The 20,810-nt window shown below is 44.7% G+C and overlaps 2 protein-coding genes across 3 annotated transcripts; both read right to left on the bottom strand.

Annotated features, from left to right (window-relative positions):
• Positions 1-59: 59 nt before the first annotated feature.
• Positions 60-6,758, bottom strand: lig4 (ligase IV, DNA, ATP-dependent). Its single transcript, XM_037246060.1, has 6 exons — positions 6,669-6,758; positions 4,789-5,175; positions 4,056-4,320; positions 1,590-3,657; positions 844-1,513; positions 60-559 (listed from the first exon to the last, which is right to left on the bottom strand). Exons 4-5 carry the CDS (start codon positions 3,650-3,652, stop codon positions 844-846), a joined length of 2,733 nt encoding a protein of 910 aa, XP_037101955.1. The 5' UTR covers positions 3,653-3,657; positions 4,056-4,320; positions 4,789-5,175; positions 6,669-6,758; the 3' UTR covers positions 60-559.
• LOC119119595 (insulin receptor substrate 2-like) lies at positions 60-19,845 on the bottom strand. Of its 2 annotated transcripts, XR_005097358.1 has the most exons (4): positions 17,056-19,845; positions 16,436-16,905; positions 11,468-11,641; positions 60-478 (listed from the first exon to the last, which is right to left on the bottom strand). XR_005097358.1 is itself a non-coding variant. In XM_037246059.1 (3 exons), the coding sequence occupies exons 1-3, from the start codon at positions 19,662-19,664 to the stop codon at positions 11,637-11,639; spliced, it is 3,084 nt and encodes a 1,027-aa protein (XP_037101954.1). In that variant the 5' UTR covers positions 19,665-19,845; the 3' UTR covers positions 9,529-11,636. The 2 variants fall into 2 exon arrangements, 1 of the variants encoding a protein (XP_037101954.1); XM_037246059.1 differs by lacking the exon at positions 60-478 and having other exon boundaries at positions 9,529-11,641.
• Positions 19,846-20,810: the final 965 nt, after the last annotated feature.

Consider the following 20,810-nt stretch of genomic DNA (forward strand, 5'->3'; position numbering starts at 1 on the left):
TGATGCTGAAGAGAAGAAAAATGTGGGGGAAATCGTGAATAATAATAATAAGAACAATATTAATGCATCTATGTAATTTATTTTGTTCAAAACCTTCAATCATAAACCCAGCTATTATGTGCATTGCAAAACAATCAATTTTACAGAACAAATTTAGTTTGTTCATGTAGTAATGCAAATGCACGAGAGCTACATGAATCTAGAGGGAGATAACAAGAATCACAGTGGAAAGAAGATAATGTCGCAGACAGGCACGGTCCGAAATGAGCAATGCGAGATGAGCTATGACGAGTTGCATTGTGGGAAATATCGGACAGTACAGAACATTGGCAGAGATGTATATGCAATATTTTTGGGGGGGAATTTAGAATAATTTATTCAAACCTGGTAAAATGCAGCTGTGGCCAAACACACACACACACACACACACACACACACACACACACACACACACACACACACACACACACACACGCAACTCTAAAATCTAAGTAAGCACTTAACCCCACAAAAAGCAATCAAACTTGTCATATTAAGTTCATCTTAACTTAAATTTTTTAAATGTATAAAACAATATTTTTTTCACTTACACTTCTTTCACTCTCCATATAATGTATTGGTTTCTATAAGACAAGAGCTATAATGCACGGCCAGAAAAGTTGTGATGTAAAAATTATGTCATGGCTATCTCCAGAAATTGGCTAAGCTAATGAGTCCAATCAGGAAAATCCGCAGCATGGTCCTTAATTCACTTGACTACAGTACGCATCTATCAGCATTGCAACTTCTAGAAGTGAGGAAGGACTTCAAATGCAGTGCATGGCGGTGGCTAGGGGGCTTTTTTCAAACCAAATAGTTGTCATCGTTCATCAGATGCCCTGCTTCGATTGAGTCAGTCACCCAGGTGTCTTTGACAATTTTGAACTTCTTTCGAAAGCTGCGCCTCAATCTCTTCAAATCCTCAAGTCTGGTTTCTGCCGCAATAACAACGTGGGACACGCCTTCCTCCAACTTGTCCACCACTGTGCCTCCGTGGTAGCGAAACTCCATGGCCCTGATATCCAAACAACTTGCGGAAATGGCGGTTGCAGGGTCGTTGATGTCGGCGTAGTCATCCATGTAAACTGTGAAAGGTCGGAACATACTGGTGGTAAGGTCACCCCAGCCGTATCGCTCCTCGACTTGGCAGACGTCGACGGCTGTTGAGCTTTCCATCCTTCCCGTGCGCTCAAACACCTCCCGCAGCTGCTGTTCGTCAGTGTCCTGGAAGTAGCTGTCGCCGTAGCGGTCGTAGCTCCTGGCAAAGTGTTCCTTGGTGGAGGGCGACATGTGGATCATGTGGCGTGGTTGCCAGGGAACAAATCCCTTCTGCTCCAGACATTCCAGCAGCCACGAGGCCCGCACCACATCGTGCTGGTTGGACAGAATCAGGTTCTTCACGCGCATGTTCTCCAATCCGGCGATCACGCAGTAAGTATCTGGCCCCGGGTTCTGAACGACAATACCGCCACACCTGAAATAGATGCAACACACGATGTAAGTTGTTTTGCCCGTAATCCATGGCGGATGTACATGACTAGGCAATTTACCTGGCCACGCCTTTCTCCAACTCAGCCTTGGGGTGATCCTCCATGCCGTTCAGAATGCAGAACTCTACATCCTCGAACATGTCCGTCTCCTTGGTAACCCCAGAGAGATCCTGCTGCTTATACAGGTCACTGACCGCCTTCTTGGGTTTGGCAGGCAGCTTTGGTCTTTTTCTCTGTGGCTGACCGGCGGCGTCGATATGAAGGTGCCGCGAAGAAAGTTTCCCCGACGCCTTGCCGCGGAACTGCTCCAGCTCGGCGAGGGTGATGCACTGGTGCCACTCCTTGTCGTCGCGGATCTTCTCGATCCTCGGGAAGCGCAGCGTGCAGTTGGTTTTATACATGTCGCTGCCGACTATCTCGGAGGCTTTCACCTGGAGGATGACCGAGTTGCGAGGCTCGATGTAGACCTCGGGCTTCTCGGTGGCGCACAGGATGTTGGCCGGCGGGTCGTTTTTGCGATAAACCTTCCAGTGCTTGGCGAGCTTCAAGCCAAGGTCGTACAGCTCCTTCATAGTGTAGCCGGAGCCGATGCGGCAGAGCGTATGGAAAACCGAGGGTTTCTCGCCAGGCTTTGGCGCTTCTGCAACGGCACATAGAAAATGGGACATCATACCACCCCTTCTCCCTTTCCCCCAATAGCCGCCAACGATCAGAACATCCAGCTCATCCATCAAGCCGCCCACATATTCCGGCTTGATCTTCAGCCAGCCTTCTCCCCGCTTGTCCGGTTTGTAGAAGGATGACGGATCTTTCACCATGATGCCCTCTTCGCGTTGGTCAATGGCGTCATTGAGAGAATTCACCACGTCCTGCGTGCTTCGGGCCTCCATTTTCTGCACCAAGTGAATCCTGCCGATAACTGGAGTAAAAATTGTCTGCAGGATCTCATCGCGCTTCTTCAGCGTTTCCTTGCCAAGCTTCTGGGAATTGACAAACAGCACGTCAAAGACGCAGAAGCAGGTCTGTAACTCTGAATCGTCCATCAGTCTCTTGATATCAAATTTGCTGCCTTTCTGCATTAAAGTCTTGGCGGTCGGGTTGTAAGCCATCATCTCCCCATCGAGAATGCAATTGACAATGTGCTTTTGAAATACGTTGTGGATGTGAGGTGTCAGGGAACCCTCCAAAGGAGATGCGCCAAACTGCTGTGTATATTCAAAGGCGTTCCGACTGAAGTACTTGTAAACGTCGCCGTCCTTGTGGAGTTGTATTCGCTCACCGTCTAGTTTGGTTTCAATGTAAAAAGGGCTGTTTCCCATCTGCTTCTCAATGTTGCCGATTTTAGCGACGGCGGCCAACATGGGTTTGAAGGCAGAGAAAAGTCCGATGGAAACGTCACTCAAAGACACAGCGGGGTCGTGGAGCTGCTGACACACTTTGCTCAGGTCCGTGTTGACATTGTAGAGCTCGGCGGCATCCGGGTGGAAGACTTGGAGGACCGTTTCCTTGCTGATGCCAAGCTTCATATCCTTCAGAATCATCCTGATGAGCCATTTCTGCTCAAGAGCCGAGCTTTGCGTGATGAGGTGCAGCAGACTTTTTCTCACAAGGTCTTTCTTCTTGCTCGCATTGTTGATGGCGACGGAATCCAGAAAGTCATTGACTTCTTTGATGCTGAGCTGTCCTTGGCTGGTGCAGCGTTTCTTGAGCACAAAGTACGCCATGCTGGCAAAGTCTCCAGACTCTCCTTGAGAAGAGCTCGGAGTGCGGTAGTTTAATAACTTGTTGGCTTCAGGACCGTTTTTCGGGAGGCACAATACGTCAATGTAAAGTTTAGCCAGCATGTTTTCTTTAATGCCGTAGGCCATTCGCTCTCGCTCAAATGAGGGAACTATGAGACGCATTGCCGGGTAGAAAGAGTCAGTTGTTTTGGGCTCATCCTTATGCAGTGCACGATGAAACGTTCTCCATGACTCGATGAAATCCCCTAGGGTCTTAGACTTTTCTGGACGGAGTTTCAATGCCTGAATTTTTTCTAAAGTATTACACAGGTGAAGGAAGGGGACTTGAGCAGCAACAACGGAAGATTGGTCAGCTGCAGCGCTTTTGGACGTCTCCTCCATTTTATCTGAAAACAAAAGACAACCTTTTTAAAATCAGACGACATTCTGGGAAATAATGAAAACTGGGTCTCATCGAGTCAAATGTAACCAGAGAGAATTTTGTCTGACAAATGTGTGTTGCACTCAATTTGTTTTTCAAAGTGTATTTTCTTCTCCCCATGTACAATATCTGTATATATATAGTATAGTAGCTCTCTCAAGCTCTTGTTCAAGCGTTTGCTGATGACGTCATTCAGTTTCACTATCCTCATCGGTTTCAACGAGACGCACTCTAAATTCATTCATCTTCCAAAATTTTAAACAGGAAGTGCTAAGGATATATTTATATTAATAACAATCAATAGCAAAGTTTTGAAGTTTTGGTTAAAACTATTGTTAGTGTGAGAGAATGTATTTTGTTTACCTTGTGAGTGGACTTGTCCGGTTACCTTCCCCGAGTAAACACGTAGGTTTTTATTTTGCTAGATCTTTTGAACTTGCATGAGCTCAAGCATAGCTACTCAATCATTTTCTGATGTTTTAACATGTATTTAGTTATTGTTATCATTTTTTGCATCCTCAGAGAGAGGGACAGGCCCTTTAGGATACTTCCTGGTTCATCTTTCTGGAGCTCGGCAGAAATGTTCCCCTCGAAACAAAAGCGGAACCAATGTGGAGCTATATAGCTCCTGGAAAGTAAAAGATAAAGGTGCATCTCAAATAATAACAATCTTGTGGAACTTCAGTTGTTCAATTTAAAAGCAATAGCAAATTATTTTAATACTTTTTTGATGATTGTCATGGCTTAAGAGCTACAATAACTGGCAATAGAAAATACTACATAGGATACCAACTAAATGAAGTTCATTATAGAAATTAGACAGGAATTGGCCTTCCGCAAAGTACTTTCTGTGTTTAATGAATCTCTACAATATGAGTTTAATTGTTTGAACTACTGAAATAAATGGACTATAATTTTCGATTATCCCAAACAAAAAAAGGTAAAATCATAGAATGTGTTGAATCTATGTATAAATATAATTTTCAATTTTGAACGGACCTGAAACGAATTAGGTTTTCGACGATTACTCATTTTTAGTCACACTGCAACTTCAACAGAGCATACCGCAGGAGCGTGTGTATACAGTACTACAAACCGGCCAACAGGAGGCGACTACTGCTCGTCCAATGGAACGTGGGAAGCGCTGAGTTGCGAGAGTTGTTTACTTCGCTGATGCTGCCCCGGAGGATGCTGGGAAGTGTGTGTGCGCGCGAGTGTGCGTGGGACTGTCACATGGATCTATGATGTGCGCTCGCTGTGCTTTCCACTGTGCTTTCCACATGCACGTACCTCGGGGCGGGGGGCGAGGGGGGCACTTGCGTCCATTGAGCTGTGTGTATGCGCGCTTGTTGTATGCGTGCGTGTTGCTACGGGATTGGGTGACTCGGTGCCGGGGTACTTCTGCAGCAAAGTGCCTCCTTCTCTCATGTTGGGCTGCAGCATGCATGGGATTTTAGTTACGTAAATCCTGTCCGACTGCAACCTGCTACAAGATTGTAAACAGATGACGTCACTGTCAAGTTGCAGCCCGAGGGGGTTGCACGCTTGTTGACAGAGCTTTTTACAATCATGATCCTCCAATCGTGGGCAAAAGTGTTGACAAAGAGAAAATACTTGGTCGATGTACTTGGTCGATGTACTTTCATTCATTTCACACTATTTGACATGGACATCATAAAAATAATGGACCGAATATTGGACAACTTTGCCTTCGAAATGACCTCACTAACTTAAAAGAAAACGCCAGACATGCATACTATTAGCATCAACACAATAGGAATGATACAGTAATACCAGAGTGCAGTACAGTGTATGTATACAATTGTTATTTAAGGTATACCTTTAATTTCCCCAATATCCCAAAGCTCCTTGCAACTTTAGATGTAATTTATTTGTAGATTCCAGCAAAGCTTAGAGTCAATAATGATTTCTGAGAATTTATTAACCTTTAATAATTTATTAAATTATTTATTAACTAACCCTATTCTATAGTTGCCGGGTTTGCCCTATTTCCAAAAATCATAAAAAAAATTTTTTTTAAGATTCAAAGGTATTTTATTTTGATCAAATCACAATTTCAATTTGGTTAACACAATTGAAATGACTTTTATTAGCTGTTGGCGATCCTCTCTGAGCAAAAAAACATTTGTGTCATCTGCGAAAATAACACACTTTAATGTGCTAGATGCTTTACATGTGTCGTTTATAGACAATATAAATAGTTTTAGGATGAACGTGACACAGAGCAAATTAAACCTTATGCACTGTATAATGAGACTCCTGCACCAGCTGCCATTGGAACACTTCAGGCAAAAGCTGTAGTCACAAATAAACACAACAACAGCTCGAGGTGGGTTTCAGAGTACAGTACAGTGTGTTCCCACTCCAGGTATGCCTTGTGTGTTTAGCAGTTCTGTTTTACCAACAGGAGAACAGTGGAAGAGAAAGAAAGCGCACCTCACTGCTAATGCCGTAATTTTGATTTACAGCAGTCTCAAAGCACAAATAAACTGCTCAAAACAAATATATCAAGAGGTGAGAGTAGCACTGGCATTGTGACTCAATTACGGCCAAGCTATAAATAAACGAATAAAGTGGTGATTAGTTAGTCGTGGCTGATAACGTTTGGTCATTGTTTAACATACGTTCATAGCAACCACCATCATTAAAAAACAAAATGGAAAAACATGTTACATAATTACTGGTAATTGTAGTACTACGTGTCAATTAGAAACGCACATTAGAATATTAGCTGAGAAGAGTGCTCATAGATGGATACAAACTATTCTACTTGTTTGGTGATTTCTGGGAAAAAACGATTAAACTGAATAAATGTCAGCCAGTGACGTGGTGTTCCTCAGGGTATGGATTGCGTCTTTTCTGCTTCATCTATCCATCGCCACAACAGGAGCCATGTTTTTGGGTCGGGGTTTACACTTTAGTAATGTAAAAAGTATTTTGTGAAAATGTTCTTACACTCAGTGACCCGGTATTTTTATTTCTTTTCCCCAGGAGCAGCAAGTGACCTTCAGCCAAGTTATGTGGCTATCAGTGTCCCATCCATAAGCTCAACTCATATCAACATCCACCTGGAAAACAGCAACTCTGCATCTTATGCAACCTTATTACCTGCCCATATGATGCGCTGCTCCTCTATGAGCAAAACTCAAGTCATTATATTATATAACATTCAGTTTGTTGATGCCAGTTGCAATTTAGACAAAGCAGCACTGCTGTGCTTAATGGGACTTTGAACTATGCTCCAGCAATACAGTTTAACTCCCTTTATCTATCATCACAAATTATCCACCCATTATACAAACAGGTTATTCTCACGAGGGTCATTTGAATCAAATACACACCACTGCTTATATTGCAACAATCAGTAATCAATACTCATCATTAATGTTTCATTGTTAGCAACTTCTATTTACTTACTTTAGGGTGTGTGGCAAGATGCATCAATCTAGCAATAATGACTGTAGTCTTACTTTTTTGTCCACTCTGCCCACCTCTAGTCATGCAACTGTACTCTGAGTTTTTAGGCACATTGTCTTTTCATGAAATGCAAATAGGATGAAAATCAAGTAAACACAGAACTTTGGACCAAGACTGCAAAACAAGATGCAGGCATGTGGGCTGGTTGCGTAAGCACGACACATATGAAAGGTCAGGCTGTCGTCGGCAGCATGTTATCTCGGGTTTACACCACTTTTTTTCTTAGTCATTTTGCTTACAAACGGCCCAGTTTCCTGATGTTTTTAGGCCAACATCTTAGTGCGCATGCGCTCTCCATTAAGCCCCCCGAAGCGTGTGTGTGTATGTGTATGCGTCTGTATTAGCTTTAGCCTTGGAACTGGCATGTTTGACAGACACACACACGCAAGCATGGCCCCCCGCGTGACCTTGGTTCTGTTGGTGTGCACGTACTGCTGAGTAAGATTCCTATAGACACTTTTGCTTTTTGGATTAAGTCCAGTTTCAATCTTTTTCTGACACCTTATGAAGAAACAATATTGTTTGGCAATATAACAATAATTGTTATTACGTCAAGTCAAAATCACCTTATTAAGAAAGATCAATTATATGCAATTTGACTTATTAGGATATTGTTCAAGTTGCTGCAAAATCGGGATCATTGATGGGAACACTGACACCTCGGAGTTTCTGATTTGCATATGAACATTCTGATTTGCATATGAACAGTTTTTCTACGCGTGCACTTGCATGCTTTGCCTGAAGCCAGTTGAGCTAGCTTGTGCACCATTTCCTGACATGATTTAAACCCGGTGAGGAATGTTTGGAACTTTTAAGATGGGAAATATGCACAAAGGAGGTACAAGTTGATCAGTTCGCATGCATGTGTGTGCGTGTGTCACAGTATGATTTTACATCTGCATTGTCATTCTTTCAAAACATGTTTACAAGCTGCGGGAGCTTTCTGATAAGCAGCCTGTATTTGTCCACTCTGCTGTGTGTGCGCTAAAAACACCAACAAGCGAGCCAGTAGGCGAGAGCGTGCTCCTCATGTTGGCTGAGCACGTGGACTTTGTGCAAAGCCACATAAATGGAGGAGATGAGAAACACATTGTATTCCATACCCTCCCATGATTTTTCCAGGAGCAGATTTTCAGGGCTCCCCAAATCTCTGATAAAAACAGATTCATAAAACCGTATGCAGTCATGAGGAACATTCTTATCTAATTAATTCTAATATAGGCTAATCAGTTGTATAAACCCTGTAAGTGTTTTTGCTTATTGTGGAGAAGGATTTGCAGGACTGCCCCGGTGGGAGCCTGGCATAGCAATGGAATGCTATGCATTCATTGCCGAGATATAAAAGTCAGCCTGTGATGGAAAGGCCGAGCAGCCTTTGAGAAAGTGGGTCACGAAGTTCATTGAGGCGGGCTGAAACCTTCCTTAGGCTGATTCGGGGAGAAATAATGAGGCCATCCACTTTCAATCCCCTCTAGCACGGCAGCGAGCTGGCAGGGAGGCGAAGGCCAGCAGTTTGGATGCGGTTGCCAAAGGAGCAGCTCGAGTCGTCAACCTCTAGAGAGCCTCTCAAATGCTTGTAATCTGTGGTATTTGGCACAACAATCTTTGCCATGAATGATCTAAAAAGAAATAAAACATAGGAGGAACTGCCATTGTCATTACCAAGGAGGCCTTTGCAGTCCACCATCACAATCGCCTCTAAATATTCACCCGACAGAGATTCAGGATTGGAAACTACTATTGTTATTCAAAATAATTGAATGCCCACCTGCCTCATTTGGGTGCCGCCCCAAAATTCAATGCTTGGGGTCATCTATTCCGCATGTCGTTTACCCCAAACACAACACTGCTCATTGAAACATAGTGGTGACAGCTTCATTCTTTGGGTTTGTTTTGCTTCAGCAAGAACTGGGGACTTTGTCAAGGTAGAAGAAACAACAGTTAGAACTTCCAAATAGCAGTCAGTGTTGTCACAAAACCTTTAGGCTGCAGGAAAGCAAAACTTTATTTAGGGGTAATCTGAGGCACTTTAAATAGTGCCAATGTGTATACTGAGTCCAAGTTTGAATGTGACCGGTTAATTCACATTTTTTGCAACCACCTTGGAAAGATTAAAAAAAAAAATGAGTACATTGTTCAGGTTAAAGGTCACATTATTAATGCAAAGTTTTAGAAAAAAAATAATTTCAGCCTTGTCGCTTTTGAATCACAAAAACCTGGCATGGGAACAAGGGTGTTTTTTTTTAAATCCACTGTATGATGAAGTGAAAAATTTCCTTTTTTTAAAAATTATAATTAAAGGGTTACATCATAAAGCTCAAAACAAGGAAAGCAGTTGTACTGGTGTAAATAAATGATTTATTTAGGTCACTATGCACAATCGATACAGATCAAAGCAACAAATGACCCGCAGAATCCATAAATTGTTAAAATAACTTCTCGTGAGTGTCACAATAGAAAGAGCATAGCGTTGTATGTACAATGGAAGACGTCGACACAATAGACAAAAAAAAAACACTTGGAGAGGAGGGGGGGGGAAAAAATTAACAAGGGACAGCAGCAAACCATGGAGACGTTTGTTACATTTGGTTCCACCATTACAAACTAGATCGTATTCATGTCACTATTGCATACCATTAGGTTAAGTCTGTCAACAAGGCAACTGATTTTTATATTAAAATATTTCGCTTTTACACAGTGAAGGAGAAAGCATACGATACACGGTAAAACCTGAAAGCAATAATAAGGGTAGCCAAAATCTTTTGACATAAATACTGTATATAGTGTATACAACACAGGTAAAATCTATATTTATTAATTCTCAGTAGAATAGTTTTCTCTTAAACTCTGTCTATTTACACCCTATTCACATCCAGGTAGTTAATAAATACAAACACCAGTACCGTCATGGTATACAGTTTGAATGTCATATACCTCTCTCTTTAACCTGTCGTCGGCTCACTGATATTTTGGGACCTGAAGTTTTACACGTTCTACAGTACCCTGAAAGTCTGGAGGTGGAATCGGCATGTGTGCATGATACCATGGAGGATTGACATCTAATATTTATCGCTTGAATAAACTGTGAATGGATCAAATGAATGGAGGTCTTAGAAGTGACATTCACTTTTAAGCTAATGTGAGACGCTGTGTCAGAAGCTACAGTCGCTAATGAACGCTAACAGAACACAGATGAATTACAATTACAAGTGACATGTGGCGCGATTTGTAATGTTAGCGTTGATGCTAAATGCAAAGATGAATGATGTGCATAGACCGTACAGTACGTTGGTAATCAGATGCAGTTCTAACCCAGTGAAGCAACTCTCCTAAAGCTCTCAAATACACCTATTCCATTTTGTCATTCTCATTTCATTTCTTTAAAGACTTTTAAGCTGTTTTATGCCACTCCCAATTGTAATTTACTGTCAAAGTAAGCATAAAGCAGGAGAATTACACATTGTGTATTTGAAGCTAGCGCATAGTTTTGCCTTAGGAAAGTCCGTTTAGTCATAATAGCACAATGCAAAACATCAAAAGTCGAGCTAACAGATAGCATCTGTGTGGCGGCGTAAAGATATTTGAACATAAAGAGATGCCTTTGTATCATTACAATTATATAAGAGTATTCCCAAAGCTAAGGTCAGGAGGAGTATGTTTGTTGTACTGGCCTATCCTCATAGAAAGATAGGTATGTACTTCACTCTAACTTTCCACACAGCAGACTCCCCTGAGAGTTTCCATGCTGATGCCAGATGTTCCAGCCTCCTCTCTACAAATCACATTTTAGCCTTCGGTGGCAACATAGCAAGACGCTCCGGGGCCCGTATGCGTGGAGCAAGCATCAGGCTGCAGGCTCACGTGACTGAGGGGGGGAAAAAGGTCAGAAGGGCAGTGCATTCCAATGCCTCGGATAGAACTTTGTGTATTTAGAAATATATTTTCTCAAGTTTGGTTAAAAAAATAAACTTGTGAGAATAAATAGCAAACTAAGAAAATACTTTGACTGTACCTTTCTTAAGTAATACTACTTTGCCAAGCGAAGAACAATATAGAAGAACACATACGCCAATAGAATATTTTCTCTTATTTTGTTGAAAACATAGAGAAAAATAAAGACATTTAAGGCATTGGGCGGGACCCATTAAACATTCGTCCTGATGGAATAAATAAACTCATCAAATATAGTTCTGTACTCGGTGTACTTCTCACACTTCTGGTAGTCAGGTTTCATGGGAACAGTGTCACTGACTGAGTTGATGCTCCATTACGCGCACACACACACACGCTCTTCTTACCCTTAGCTAGTTCCCAACATGCATAAATGGTGGCCTACTTTACACATGCGTGCATGTGATTTCATGTAGCGACGAGGTTTGCATGCCATCTCTTGAGGTCGCCGAGGTAAAAGGGGTCACGTTGATCACGGGAACAGTTGAGACTGCTTCAATCTGGAAGAATCAAGAGACAACACGATACGTTACATACAATTCACATAAAGCACCAATTCAACCGCGGGTAGTCTATTTAAACTCAAGTTGAAAATGGTTCAGACAAAAAATGGACACCACATTTTACACCATCATAGCTTCTAATTTAGTCACGTCCACTTAGAATGTCCATTCCATTCTTGTTACGCCGGTTGAGTCTCCAAGAGAAGCACGCAAACGCTAGCGAGCATGGAGGTGAAGCTCGGAAGCATTTCACCAACGGTCATAATTACATAATCCGGGATGGAGCGCAATGGGGGAAGGGCAGGCGCATATTGTCGAGATGCTACGGCCACTAAGTGAGCAGAGGATGACTAATTAAAACTCTTTGAATTATGGTATGAGGCACTGTTTTCGGGAGAGTGGGAAAGCAGATGCAAATAATCTTGCATCCAGACATGCATTGATTCCACAGTAGGCAGCATCTGATCAAGGATGTAATCTCATCTGGAGCCCAGGCTGGCATCACGCCGGCCACGCACTAATCGAGCAGCTAACGCGTCTATCTGGAACATCCCAGCCTACTTTATCCCGCCACGCTGGAAAATGTGACACACTTTGCCTGCTGTGTTACATTACATGCATGGTTGTTTCCTACAGTGTACAGTATCAGGTGACGTGGCTCTAATGTGTTTGGATACGCATGTGTGCAGCACATGTCCATTTTTCTTCTTCTTTTTTTCCTGTCAGAGGTTTGGTGGGTTGAAGAAAAAGCAATTGGGAGCTTTCACACTAATATGACTACCCAGTGGTTGGTTTGAACCAAACTCAATCTGTAGCCTGCCGAGCTTCTTCGTTCAGCTTTTTGCTAGTGACTTGTATGTAGACAACTAGATCGGTGGTTCTTAGCTCCCCGAGTATCACCATAACACCTTAAAATTCATTAGCGCAATAGGTGTTGATCAAAAACAAGGCAGAAGTTTTATTTCTAACTAGAGTATGCCACTGTAGCATTATGAACATTTAATTCTTCGAATTTTCTCACATAAGAATTACTGCCACTTTGGGATCATTTTGAGTGGATTCTTTTGCTTCTTAAGTCGCTTATCCCTCGCTAGTCTGTACAGCAAATGTTCCTGTTTACATTCTTCTGACCAATTAGAGAAGCAACTTTTCTTAACCGTGTTTACACATTCTGCTACATTTGAATTTCTCACTGTGTGGACACTAAAAGAAGCAAGGGAGACATTGAACTTGCTCACAACCCATCATCTGGGATGGCCGTTAAGAGTGCCAACTATAAATGTGGAGGCACCTTTGGGGTGACTTGTGCTGTTTGAAACAAACCAATGCGATCGTTCTGCTAGTGCATTCATTTGGTCAGGTCTGAAAGGTGCGCCCCAAAAAAAGTGTCCTACAAAAAAGGTCGGGTTAAATGTGGACGGTAAAAAGACCAAATCCATGGACCAGCGTTAAAGTTCATCTTAAATTTAGCATTCTGAGGTCTGTTGTTTCTGTGCTAGTGGATCAAGTACGGAACGTAGTGAAACACGCCAACCATTGGATCATTTTTCCCGAGATGACGCCACCAACCATTCTGGCTGCGTGAAAAGCGTTGACAGAGAAGGGGGGGGGATTTAGTAGGAGATGGGCACGAATGTTGCTAATCTTCCAGATGATTTCCAGAGTGCGGAATGGTCATGTTCTCTGTGGCCTGGAGGCGTGCCAGATGGCGTGACCAAAGCATTGACATGAGCAGACCAACGGTTGAGTATTTGACGGTAAAAGAAGGTACAAGCTTTGTTGCGTGGGACAAATGGAGCTTTGGAAAGCCCCTGTGCAAGCTACTATTCTTTAAATAACGAGTGAAAGCAGATGGCAGTCAAATCAACACGTGATAACGCCATTAAGGTCATCTCAGTGCTAATTGGGCGGGCAACTGGAAAAGTGCAGCACGAAGCTTTGGAAAGGAGCTAGTTTACTGGAAGTGGCAACAAATGACTGCATTAATGAACGGGTCATTAGGTAGAATACTTGAAGCCATCACGTGTCCGCATCATTTCCATTCACTAATCGTCAGCAGAGATGCTTGATGGTCACAAGAATAGTCCAATGGGACGTCTACAAGTGAGCCAGAGCAGTCTTTAACCTGGCTCCATTTTACGCAGCAGTCGGATGGAATCTTCGGTAAACAAGTCATTAGGTTTGCCGTCGCATGCGAGTGCTGGGTAGCTAAAGAGCAACCATCCATCCATTCGCCTTGCCTCTCCGAAAAGCATACAATACTCTGCGGTGGCCCCTCCCACCTCTGCTTGTCTTACTTGTGCTAAGTGAAGGGCCTAATGAGGCAGAAGGGCAGGGTTTTTGCACGCGGTTTCTCGTCTCATTATGCATGCATTCATTCGCCCTTGCATCACGTCAGCCGGACAGCAAAACAAGTGACTCTCTGAACATCCCGGACATAAATAGAAAAGAAGCCTCACATGCTCAAAATTGAGTCTTCACTTTGTAGGTGCAACAAGTACATTTATTTAACAAGGGATTTTTCAATCACGGAAAGAGTGAACATGTTACATTTGTGTCAATTCAGATTATGCCGCATCAAGTCTTGAAGCAACGTACTTAGGTCATATAAGTGGCTTTTTATCACCACCAAAAGGCACAAGTGTTTCCAAACCACCGCCTGTTTGTGGTTAGCCAATCACAAAACTATCCTCAGGCGAGTTACTGGTGAAAAATAAAAAAACTCAAGCTATTTGCTTTTTACAGTAATGCCCAGAAATACCATAAAATGGAGCCTAAAATTTGTCTAAATAGGAAAGTAAAAATTGGTGTCAGGAAATATGTTGAAGTAACACAGAGATTAAGTCGAGCCCAGGCTGGATCTATTTGATAAAAAAAAAAAATTATATATATATATATATATATATATATACACATTCTTATGGTGTTTTCCAATTTGCGTTGATATGCTGGGAATAAAATGAAGACTTTCAAGATTTTGTTGATCCCATTCTGGTTTGATCAATGACTGTTCAATAACTAAATCAATCATCAACTTGTACGGACAAATTAAAGCACCTCGTGACGGCAGAGTAATATAACAGCTATGCTATAATAAAAAGGTATTTTCTGCTCAAGTCGCCTCCTGCCACAAGTGTTCCTTTCTTGTAATATAAAAAGGAATATGGTGACATCCAATTACCTGCCAGCCACACAGCAATACAACCACTTTGTTATTTCCCCTTCTCGCCTTCAAGGACAGACACTCACTCGTGCCAGATCTCACATGTCAGCTCTCAAAGCTCCACGCGCTGTCTCCGACCTTTGAGTGCTCGCAGAAACATGTGAGCTCACAGTGCGCTGTGCACGGAGCTCAAATTTCACGACCACATTTGGCCCCTCTCTGTTTCCGACGGACGCGTGGCCTGTTTTGTTCGTTGGGATATTCTGGAACACGCTATTGATCGTATGGCGGGGAGTCCATAGAGGTCATGTCGATGTGCAACACATCCTTACTGCCTAGCCAACTAAAAAAACAACAGCTGGAATTAACTTTGATAGAAAAGTCTGCTATCAATGAGATATTCTTCATTGTAAATCTGATCCTAAGTATTTGTTTCAAATGCTTGAATAACTGATGTACTGGAAAAATAACCATTAGCTTTGGAGGGAAAAAAAAAAATTCTGAGGAATTATGTACAAAAAGGCAACACATGCAAGTAGCGTTCCACTCTCTCGCAGTGTTGTTTACTTGACTGTTCTCGGCCCGGTCACGTTTCACCGCAGCCTCGTGTTGCCTTTGCTTACTTGGAGTAAATGCTAGGATTGAACCACATAGTTTACATGGTATGTAATTGACAAAATAACCAAGGTGCAGAAATTGTATCAACATGCCACTCGTTTGAAAACAGCACATCAGCATGTCCAAATGTAAACGAGTTTTACAAAAAAAAAGATTATGCTCACAAGCTATCCGGGATGTGCATCCCTCCAAGAAAAGAGGATTCGATACGCGCGTTACGATTCAAGGAGGGTTCCATTTTAAAGTGGGGTGTATCGATTTAGTGGGATTACGATTTGCTTTGACGTGGGACGGCTCAGTTCGAAAGGGAGCCTCGGAATCTCGGTTCATCGCTTTGCCGAAGATTGAGTCTGGTGAGTAGTCGGATCAAGACAGTAATGAACCAATCAGTGAAGAGCGGACGTGATGCCGGAGAAAAACATGTCTTTTTTTTGGAATAAGAATAATTGAGTTTAATGCTGAAGAAACCCGTCATTTTGAATGATGGACGGAATGAATAGACGATGTCACTGCAGATAAACAAATTTGATTGGACGGTTTGTTTTGAACGGAGGCCCAGCCGTGGTGAATGGCGTGCCCTCCGGATCCGCTTTCTTCGTGGGTGTGCCTTGCCAGGCAATTCAAAAGGAAGGGTCTCACGCAATGAGTTTCTTGTTGTCATTTGCCATGCACGAATGAACTTGTCTTTAATGTAATTGCGTCATTTCCTTCAAAGACCTTGATTCAAGAGAATTTGTACGGCCTACCGACGATAAGCAAGTTCAAATGGTTAAGTTCTTCACATTCCTTTTTGTAAACCAAATTCTTCCATAATCTGTTTTTGTATATCTCTATGGCATTCCCTTGTCAATTCAAAACAAGCTAGAGACAATAATCATGTTCCGTCTGTGAAATTAACAGACTATTCAAAGTGCATGTTTACCACCTTCATTATATATATATATATATACAACGGTTTTGAATCACGTAATAGTGATTGCCAATGACTGCCAAAAAAACAAAGGTCTCACCTTTGGCAGTAGTCGCAGACTCCTTGAAGCCCAAGCAGACATATGGCGAGCTGTGTAATCCATTGATACCCTGTTTGCAGCTGCTAACTGGTTTGAAGCCATCCAGATCATCACATTTGTTGTCCAGCAGGTTCAAGGCAATGTAGTTGAGTCTGTTTGGGTACCGGTTCACGGGGCTGCCGTACTCCTCGTCTGAGCCCTCGCTGCTCCGCGAGGAGATGTTCTCCACAGAGCTGTGTCTCTTGCCGGTATCGCCGCAGGCGAACGAAGGGAAGACGGGCGTCACGGTGGCCGTGGAGGAGAAGGTCTCCGAGCTGTGGCGTCTACGTCCTTGCGGATTGGCCCGGATCACTTTGGCCGAGCAGTCGGGGTCCAGTGTGGATGAAGAGGCGGCCCCAAGGAGGAAGACACCGATTCCTTCTGGGACAGCCGGCTGTTCCAGGGAATGCCTCCGTCCTCTGCTGCTCTGACTGAGAGATGCCAGAACAAAAACAACAGACCTTCAATATTAAAAGATACCTCTGCAAAGCACAAGAGACAAGTTTCAGTGTTGTCTGTATTCTTATATCATATGTTGAACTTCTTTGAGCTGAATCAAGGAAAAAGAAACACACACATACCTTGTTGTAACTTGAGGAACAAGCTGCGGGGGTGAGTTGGTCATCTCAAACGTCATCTGCGTATAGTCATTATGCCCCTCTTGGCCTTCTCTCGTCTGTTTCTGGCCACCCAAATGGTACAGCTCGTCCTGCTCCGACCGGGGACACAAGGAGAGATCTGAGAGTGCGTCTGGGTGCTCCGCAGCAAGAGCGTCAGCCTCCTTGGGCTGGTGCAGGGCCATCTCGAGTTTGATGTAGGAAGTCAGACAGGGCCTCCTGGAACCGTCGTCACAAGAACTCAGAGATGACGACTGGCTCTCCGTGGACTCGGTCGAAGGCGGAGAGATTCTGGTGCCGCTGAAGTCAATGTTAATGTACTCTCCGGGGCTGCGGGGCTCACCGGGTACTGGGTACTCCTGCATGCTAGGCAGCGTCCGGAGAGTTTCCAGGGACAGCCTGTTGGGCCTGCCGAGCCTCCCTCTGTGGGTCAGGTTGTGTCTGGCCGGGGAAGCGGTCGAAGGGCTCAGCGGCGAGTCCTGGGCCGAGGCAGGTTGCATCACGGAATAGTAGTCTGCATCTGCCGCCCTCTGCCTGGAACTTTGAGGGCTCATCAACACGTACTGGTTGCTGTCGTCATTCTTGGAGCCTTGGACTTTAGCGGGGAGGGAGAGGGAGCCGGGCTGGTACACTGGCCTCACGGATGTCGGTTCTCCAGCCATCAAACCCATGTAGTAGTCAGGGGGGGTCTGGAGTGCAGCTGGATTTCCGGGTGACATGTTCATGTATTCACCATGCCTGTCAGGGCTCTCCGTGGAGGACTTGGAGCCACACCACATTCGCATGTAGCCACTGTCCTCCAGTGAGATGCTCGAGGGGGAGCTGGTTTTGTAACCCCTGCTGGTAGCCCCGTGAGGGTGCACTCTGGGGTTCACAATCTGCTTTGGTGCAGAGACGCACATGGGGCTCATGGGCACGTAGTTGTCGACCTTGCCGGAATGCGGCGCCACGCCTGGAGTCATGGGCATGTAGCCATCGTCACCGAGGTTACTACTAGAGCTTCTGGTTGAGCCAATCTCTATGTCTCCATAATCTTCTGGGTAGCAGACTTTAGGTGAGGCGGAATGAGAGTTGTGTCCATCGCGGGCCTGGATGAGCGTGTACTCATCCAGGGATGCGGAGGATAGCGGCGTCACAGCTTTTTGAGGACGTGGCGTGGTGAGGGAGTGAGTTCGCTTCCTGTAAGCTTTATCCATGAACATGTAGCCACAAGTGTCGCTCATGTCACGGGATGAAGGGGTGCTCGACAGGGAGTCTGGGGTTTCGCTGCGGGTTAGGGGGAGGAACTTTGCTTCAAGCGGACTGCAACTGTAATCGTCGCACAGCATGAAGCTGGTGTCGCCGAGCGACCCGCTGCAACTGTAAGCTTGTCCAGCCTTGTTGGGAGTGGAGAGATTCTGTCCGGGTGACATGCTGATGGGGCTGGAGGCGGCGGGAGGGGAGTTGGAACCTGGCATGGACAGGCTGTGATGCAGGTTGAAGGACGACTCGAGCATCCTGCAAGTGCGCCCGTTGCTCAGAGTGTTGGATCTGCTGAGTTGAGCGGCGACATTCGGACTGGCGGCTCTTCCGTTCACGGGCATTGACATGGACACGGGCCGCGGCACGCTTCCGTCGCCCTCGCTGGAGGTTCTCACGCGGCAGGATGTAAACTTCCTTCCTGGAGATGTGGCGGCGGCGGCGCTGGCTGTTCTAGATCTCCTCACCAGGCCCGTCTGACTTGGGGGCAAGTTAGTGAGGTTGCGTCGCGTGGGCACAGAGATGGGGGTGGTGCTGGCTGACTGGCTTTTGCTTCTGGGCCTGAACTCTGAGAGCTCCTTCATGGCCTTCATAGCTTCCAGGATGGTCTCGTGGATGTTCTGGGCAACTACAGAGTCCTCCGCCTGCATCCAGAACTCCCCGGCCCCGGTTACTGCTGATCGCCCTACCTCGATGAAGAAGAAGCTGTCAGAGTGGCCGCATCTCCTGATGTTCATGAGCTGTAAACACACCGCGGCTGTCTCGGAGTTCAGCTTCACAAAACTGATGGTTCGGCTGGACAAACAGAGCCTATAGACTCCCGTGAGATTCTTCACTTGACCCAGACCTTTGGATTTTAAATTGACCTGCCATACCTCCTTGTATGCCTCTGTCACTGGGGTGACGAGTCCATAGTTGGCCTCCTCAAAGCCGACAAGGGAGGAGGTGGAAGCGGGGCTGTCGTACACCCTTCCCTCGGCGAGGAGGTCGGTCAGAACCTCGTACCAGCTCTCTTGATCCTGCTCGCTGTCCGCAGCCACGGCGAAGTACTCGTCCTTGGTGTAGAGGGCGATAAGGTGTTTGTGTTTGGCGTCCGCCCGCTTGTTGACGCAGAGGCAGGAGTCCAAACTTATCACCCGTTTGGCGGCGCCCTTGTTCCGCCATTTCTTCTCACTCTCGTAGTACTCCAGCCGAGCTGGCGAGCGATCGGCGGGCTCCCTCAACACGAAAAAGCGCCTGTGTCCGTGTTTCTGCTTCCTCAAGTAGCCGCACTTCTTTACGCCATTGACGCTATTAGATAACAGGTGTCCCGCCACCCCCGGAGGACTTGCCATCTCTCGTGACCGAGGACCAGAATGCGCTCAATTCCAAAAAGCAAAATTAAAGATATTACGACGCAACTTTCATTTAATCCATAGCGGACGTGTCCGCTGCGTTCATGTTAAAAAACGGTGCGCGCAAGAGGACTGTATGACTGATCCCGTTGTGGAGAAAAACAACATGTGACGCGCAGCAGCTAAAACCACAGGAGAACACTGAGTCATAGGGGGGCGTGCCTGTCCATCAACCAGCTGCGAGGCCTCTCATTGGCTATGCCGGTAATTCAAACGCTGCAAACCCCGCCCCTTGTACTTACCCCCATTTCCAAAGAAAAACAAGATCCGTTGACAGCCATTGAAACGTGTCTTCAAAACACAGTGAAAGTTCTGCCATATGATCGCTAAATAGATTGATTACATATGTGACGATCGGTTGATGTTTGGATTATTGACGATTTGCAACATTAACCCTGGCTTGTTAATGAGCATTTAGTAGGCACTGCCACTTGTAAACAACCCTGACGGCCTAATTGTTACATAAGCGATGTCAAGGCGTATTTTTAAACCAGGGATTCTTCCTCTCATCTCGCTTCTGTACAACACAACACATTTTTTCCCAGGCAGCAAACCGGGTTATCATTGACTGCTTTTAACTGTAATCCAATCTAAAAAGAACAACAAACGTCGAATAGTTCCAAACGTAAATAGCAACAGTTAAGCTTGCGTATCATGCGTCATAAACGTTACTGCTGGACACAACATCCTCACATCTGAGGGAGGATGAATGTGTCAAAGGGTTCAGTTCGCTGTACTGGAGCCATCAATGTGCAGAAATGCTGCCATCTTCTGGACTTTTAGCTACACTGCAGACGATCTTGAGCAAAGAGAATATTGGATGGTGTAAAATGACGCCAGAAAAACCACTGCCAAGTGCATAGGACATCAGGGATTTAAAATGTCTGAGCCATATGTTTCTGCGAATTAAGCAGAGATTTACTACAACCAAATTCAACAATAGTGGTTCTTTCATCTCTCTGGTCCATTTTTTGTCTGATTGAATGTGTTTAGCAGTATTGTGTCACTAAATCAGAGTGGTGTTTATGTGTTTGCTTATCGATTAAAGAATGTTGAACATATGCTGCAATCAGGCTTAACCCTGTT

This window comes from Syngnathus acus, chromosome 2 (assembly GCF_901709675.1).
Source record: "Syngnathus acus chromosome 2, fSynAcu1.2, whole genome shotgun sequence".
NCBI lineage: Eukaryota > Metazoa > Chordata > Actinopteri > Syngnathiformes > Syngnathidae > Syngnathus > Syngnathus acus.

Coding starts and splice junctions, on each gene's coding strand:
- lig4 (XM_037246060.1), bottom strand. CDS start 3,652: ATGGAGGAGACGTCCAAAAGCGCTGCAGCTGACCAATCTTCCGTTGTT. Junction 1,514..1,589: donor TTGGAGAAAGGCGTGGCCAG/GTAAATTGCCTA, acceptor CATCTATTTCAG/GTGTGGCGGTATTGTCGTTC.
- LOC119119595 (XM_037246059.1), bottom strand. CDS start 19,664: ATGGCAAGTCCTCCGGGGGTGGCGGGACACCTGTTATCTAATAGCGTC. Junction 16,906..17,055: donor GTTCCTCAAGTTACAACAAG/GTATGTGTGTGT, acceptor GGCATCTCTCAG/TCAGAGCAGCAGAGGACGGA.